Source organism: Triticum urartu, chromosome 2 (genome assembly GCF_003073215.2).
Source record: "Triticum urartu cultivar G1812 chromosome 2, Tu2.1, whole genome shotgun sequence".
NCBI classification, from domain to species: Eukaryota; Viridiplantae; Streptophyta; class Magnoliopsida; order Poales; family Poaceae; genus Triticum; species Triticum urartu.
This window is the reverse complement of record NC_053023.1, coordinates 619785078-619790711: the sequence shown is the minus strand read 5'-3', so window position 1 is coordinate 619790711 and position 5634 is coordinate 619785078. Positions and strand designations below refer to the sequence as shown.

Genomic DNA, 5634 nt, shown 5'->3' with positions numbered 1-5634 from the left:
GTTTTTTTTTTGAATTAGTGGTTTCGTCGGTTTGGAGTTTTTGTAGACAGATGGTTTAGAGTTTTTTTTAGATTTTTTTAGGCAAAAGAGTTTTTTTTAGATTTTTTTTGAGTTGGTTTTGGGTTGGTCATGAGAAAGCCCAACATCTCAGCTTTGGGCCGACCAAAAGGTCACAGCCGAGAAAAAAAACTCCTTCCGTCTGCTAAAAAGAGAAATCTTCTCTTTAGAAACCCGGCACCAAAAAAAGTGGAAGAATGGAACTGAAAAGGAATGGCGGGCGAGGCGATTCCCCATCTCTACTCTCCACTCAAGACGTCCAACGGAAGCCCTAGGAACGGCGGCGAGCGTGGCGCTTTGCGTAAATTTCTTCAATCCCACTTTTTTTTCCTTTCGAGATTGTCTTCCATTACAGCTGTGTATTACTACTCCTTTGGATTCATCCCATACGAACTGTTTTATTTTTCTATTCTCATAAACGATCTGAACTGTTACTACTAGACAAATGCTCGCTTGCGATTTACAGCGGCCTCTGGTGATTTTTGCAGCAATCAATTAGGAACTTAGATATTGGCTCCGAGTCATTTGAGCCTCGAGATGCAGTCTCACAGGAATCTTTGTGTGATTTGGGTTTGGGGGATGGCAGGAGTAACAAACAGAGTGGTCTAAAGGACACGAGTTGCCTAGCCCGATTATCTGGGCCAGTTCTTGTTGTCACACAAAGCGGGGGAATGCATTTTTTTTCTCTCTCTTGGCGTTGCGATGCTACCTACTAGCCTTTCTTGAAACCAAATCAGATGCGTGATGTTCCAGAATAGATGGATTAATTCTTCAGATTTTTTTACGAGGCTAATTCTTCAGTTAGAACTTAGAACCCAAACATTTGATATCTCGATTTGGTTTCAAGAAAGACTGCATCAGCCATCTCTGAAGGGATGGCTGATTCATCAACTCATTAGTTGTTTGGAGATAGGTTCGTTAATTTTTTTATTTTACTTTGTAGTAGATGTTTGTATTTTATTTTTATAGATGCCATAGAGTGATTCTACAAATAATATGTTCGACTTGACTTACCAGGACCAGTATAATTCTGCTAACTGCTGATAGTAGAGGAGCCAAAGAAGGGTCTCATGGAGGTTGGGAACCGCTTACCGCGTGCTTTTTGTGGCCTAGTTATGAGCAAGGCATTTCTTGATGTACCAGTGCATGGCCCTTTTTAATTCCCTCCAATCCTCACCTAACATTCTTTCACACAACATATATAAGCACATATGTTCAACCAAGGAAGTTTTGGAAAGCTTCATACAACTGTGCAGTGACACCACTTCTATGGCCTTTCCCAAGCCATCTCTAGTGCTATGCTCTCTTCTTGCTTTACTGAGCCTAAATTGCGGTCCATCTCATGTATCTGCCAAGGTTTATATGGTAGTGATGGAGGATGATCCAGTTGTTTCCTACAAGGCAAGCCGGAAGGGTGTAATGTACGTGATCTCCATCCCTGAATCTTTTTACTCTGTTATCTTTTGAAAATAACTCATATTGATGGAATTTCATCCAGGAGAGGCGAGGAAGCTCAGAAGTATAAGGAAATGGCCACAACAAAGCACGACGTCTTCCTGGAATCATTTCTCACCGTAGGATCTTACAAGAAACTGTACAGCTACACTCACCTGCTTAATGGCTTTGCTGTTCATGCAAACTCTGAAAAGGTGCTCTTTCTAGCCTATAAAGTGCATGGTATTGTTTTAGGCATTTTATCTGTTAAACTAACAAATTAGAAAACTCTACTTACACCCAGTATCGAATAGATAGAACATGCTGAACAGACAGTGATTCTTTGCCTGTCTCAGTAGTATTTCCAGAGTAGAAATAGCCTTTAAACGTACATACAGCAATAACACTCCTCCAACAATAAATGATGCTGAATTCAGTATATACGTGAAGATAAAATAGTAGGGAAATTTTGAAGGAAGTTTTGCTATAGTTGAATATCATCATGAGTTATTTTGCTGAAAAGCCAGATAATCTGCTCCAGTTTGTCTTTTGAGCAATTAACAGTCTTTAAGTTGTTCGATTCTCATATGATTCTATGTATCTTGAAACATGAGTCCAAAAGTTTACATGGTGACGAGCAACACAGCATCAATTCACATAAAACTATAACATAAGCGCATTTGTTCTGAACCTGACATGCGTGAAACTTCTTAGTTCTTATGCCCTATCTTTTTGCAGGTTATTCTTTCTGAATTTCTCATCTGAATTTTGACAATAGGAATAGTTCAGTTGTCTCTGTTGAGGCTTAAACTGGTTGCCTCCCTCTTTTGTTATATGTGCAACAGGCAGCTAAAATTCTTAGCGGCGCAAAAGGAGTTAGACTCGTTCAAGAAGACATCAAAATGGCCAAGATGACCACATACACTCCAAAGTACATTGGAGCCAGTGGGGTATGGCCACTGCTTGGTGGTGCTGAGAATTCTGGTGATGGAATAGTCATTGGCATGATTGATACTGGCATTGACCCCAAAAACCCAAGCTTTGCCAGCTTCTCGAACCAATCAAAGCAGCCACCTCCCAATTTCAAAGGAATGTGCCGCTCTGGGGATAGATTCCCTCCTGATTCATGCAATGGTAAGATAGTGGGAGCTAGGTGGTTCGCGCGCGCTGGTCAAGCAACTGGAGAGTTCAATGCTACAATTCATTATGCATCACCTTATGACCCGGATGGCCATGGCAGGTATGTCCCTTAGCTGCTGACTGCTATTTGAATCTCTCTCTTTTTCAATCTCAGAAGAGCTACGAAGTGATCATAAGAATGTCTGCACAGCCACACAGCATCGACCGCAGCTGGAAATTTCCACACACCAGCAATTTCTAGGGGTTACAACTTTGGATATGCAAGCGGCATGGCCCCCGGAGCTCGGTGAGAATATCTTCCGTGTCCCATTATTCAGATGTTGAAAGTAAATCCAAAGATAAAAAAGGATAACAATTTTTATGAAATCTAACATTTTGTTTTCTCTTCTGGTTTGCACTGACAGTCTTGCAGTCTACAAAGCCGCGTACCCTTTTGGTGGATATATGTCAGATGTGATAGCTGCTGTCGACCAGGTTTGGTGATCACATTGTTTGCTGAAAGCTACTAGTTTGATTTGTAAGTGAAGGTCTCCCATGTGACTTGTTTGTAGGCAGTAGAAGACGGTGTTGATGTTATCAGTCTTTCCATGGCACCTTCTTCGGTTTCACCTGGCCCTGCAGCTTTCCTCAACTTGCTTGAGACGCAACTGCTCCTTGCCACCAAGGCTGGAGTCTCGGTTGTTCAAGCAGTGGGCAATGGAGGCCCTGATGCGAGCTCAGTAGTTTCATTCAGCCCATGGATAACAAGTGTCGCGGCTTCGACAACGGACCGCAAGTATAACAAAACAATCGTAGCTGGAAATGGGCAAATTTTCTCTTGCGGCGGCCTTTCCCGTAATTCATTTCAACCTAACTTGCTATTAAAATTCTAGCTTTTAAAACATTCACAGTTACTAGTACGTACTATCTGTTTCAGATCTTCCTTCGTTGCTTAATTTGTTTCTACCATCTTGCTTCTTTGTGTCCAGCACCAACACCAGGCGACACAATGTACCCATTAGCATTGGCAGACGACGTGAGCACCGACAATTCGACTGATGGGTCTAATGGTTGCCAGGATCCGAAGGTCTTCATAAGATCTCTAGTTCAGGGGAAGGTGATTGTCTGCATGATTGTGTCATCTAACTACTATCAGGGTGACAACTTTGCCGGCATTATCGATACGATTCAGAAGATCGGAGCTGCTGGAGTCGTGATCATTGATCGTTATTCCGGTGATGTAGACTATGAATATCAGCCCATATTTCCTACCGCGGTACCTTCAGCCATGGTTGTGGACGGTGTAGACATGATGGTGAGTGCAGTGCAGACACATATTTGTCAATGAAATTGTCTTTTCAGTAACTCTGAATGTTTGGGTTGCTCTGTATAACTCTGAATCGTCTTCTGCAACTGGGTGCAGAACCTGATGGAGTACTATGAGAACAACACGGCACGAGACGGCGACGGAACTGTCATCACGTTCGGAGCAACCGTCCGGATTCTGGAGGGACGGCGTGCGAGCTACTCCGGGGAACGGCCGGAGGTCGCCGACTACTCGTCGAGGGGGCCCAACATAGAGAACTCGCAGATGCAGCTGGCGGACGTCCTGAAGCCGAACGTGATGGCGCCGGGCCATCACATCTGGGGAGCCTGGAGCCCGACGAGCGACGCCCTGCCGGAGGTCCAGGGCGAGAGCTACGCCATACTGTCCGGCACGAGCATGTCCACCCCGCACGTCGCCGGGGTGGTGGCGCTGATCAAGCAGCGGCATCCCAAGTGGAGCCCCGCCATGATCATGTCGGCGATCATGACGACGGCCGACGTGACCGACCGCTCCGGGAGGCCCTTGATGGCGCGCCGGGACGTGGGCGCCGTGGTGGCGGCCACGCCGTTCGACATGGGCGCGGGCGCCATCAACGCGGCGCGCGCGCTGGACCCGGGGCTGGTGTTCGACGCCACGTACAGGGAGTACCTGCAGTTCCTGTGCGCGGTGCCGGGCGTGGACGAGGCCGCGGTGCGGCGCGCGGTGGGGGCGTCCTGCCCGACGTCGCGGGCGCGGTGGTGCTCGGACCTGAACGCGCCGAGCGTGACGGTGGCGAGCCTGGTGGGGTCGAGGCGGGTGGACCGGAAGGTGTGGAGCGTGGGCGCGGAGAACGAGACGTACATGGCGTACGTGCGCGCGCCCGACGGCGTGGCGGTGCGCGTGTCGCCCGACGAGTTCACCGTCGCCCCCGGCGAGACGGCGGCGCTGAGGATCGTGCTCAACACCACCGCGCCGGGGAACGCGTTCAGCTTCGGCGAGGTGGTGCTCAGGGGCGACAAGAAGCACAGCGTCAGGATCCCCCTCGCCGTCTACCCCGCCGCGGTGTTGAGCGGCCCGTGAACTGAACTCGCGTACTGGATATGCATGTATGCCTGGTGTATTATACTACGTACTTACGTATGGGTATACGTATACTACTGTATACAGAGGGAGGAGCCTCACAAAATCTGGACGGCGGACGCTAGGCGCCGGTCTTCGGCCAGTCGCCGCGCATCCGTCTGTTTCGTCCTTCTGTAACCGTTTGATTTCAGGCCACGTCATCCCTTTCTTCCCCATCGGTCGTCTCCAAAAACAGAGGGAGAAAAATAACTGCCCCCGTAGGGCACCGCCTCGTCGACGACGCTCGCGGGCTCGCCATCTCCGTCGATGTATCACCAGTGGCGAGATTGTAGCACGGCCGCCAGTGGGTTCCTAGCTTTGACTGCAACGTGGGCACACAGGGGGACGTTGGATCGTGTGAGATCAAACGGTTTGCATGCGACCAGCGCACCGTTTCCCCGACCGACCGAAGTAAATCGTTTCCCAATTGGACTTGCAAGAGCGAGATCTGTGCGGTTAGCTATCTTCGCTAAAAAATCATCCGTTAAATGCATCATTCTGATCCAAAGTACTCCCTCCGTGGCGTTTAGATCACTAAATGTAGTGATCTAAATTTCTAAACATTCTTATAATACTTTTACAGAGGGAGTACTAGACGA

At 48.0% G+C, this 5634-nt stretch overlaps 1 protein-coding gene across 4 annotated transcripts; it reads left to right on the top strand.

Moving 5' to 3' along the window:
- The first annotated feature begins 224 nt into the window (after window positions 1-224).
- LOC125539229 (subtilisin-like protease SBT2.5) lies at window positions 225-5168 on the top strand. 4 transcript variants are annotated; one of them, XM_048702614.1, is made up of 10 exons: window positions 225-358; window positions 1075-1133; window positions 1427-1478; window positions 1556-1706; window positions 2337-2731; window positions 2822-2917; window positions 3036-3105; window positions 3183-3465; window positions 3600-3925; window positions 4034-5168. In XM_048702614.1, exons 3-10 carry the CDS (start codon window positions 1429-1431, stop codon window positions 4994-4996), a joined length of 2334 nt encoding a protein of 777 aa, XP_048558571.1. In that variant the 5' UTR covers window positions 225-358; window positions 1075-1133; window positions 1427-1428; the 3' UTR covers window positions 4997-5168. The 4 variants fall into 4 exon arrangements, with proteins under 4 accessions (XP_048558571.1, XP_048558570.1, XP_048558567.1 ...); XM_048702613.1 differs by having other exon boundaries at window positions 1414-1478; XM_048702610.1 differs by having other exon boundaries at window positions 1075-1478.
- The last annotated feature ends 466 nt before the right edge of the window (window positions 5169-5634 follow it).

Coding starts and splice junctions, on each gene's coding strand:
- LOC125539229 (XM_048702610.1), top strand. CDS start 1,192: ATGTACCAGTGCATGGCCCTTTTTAATTCCCTCCAATCCTCACCTAAC. Junction 1,479..1,555: donor GCAAGCCGGAAGGGTGTAAT/GTACGTGATCTC, acceptor AATTTCATCCAG/GAGAGGCGAGGAAGCTCAGA. Junction 2,732..2,821: donor GACCCGGATGGCCATGGCAG/GTATGTCCCTTA, acceptor ATGTCTGCACAG/CCACACAGCATCGACCGCAG.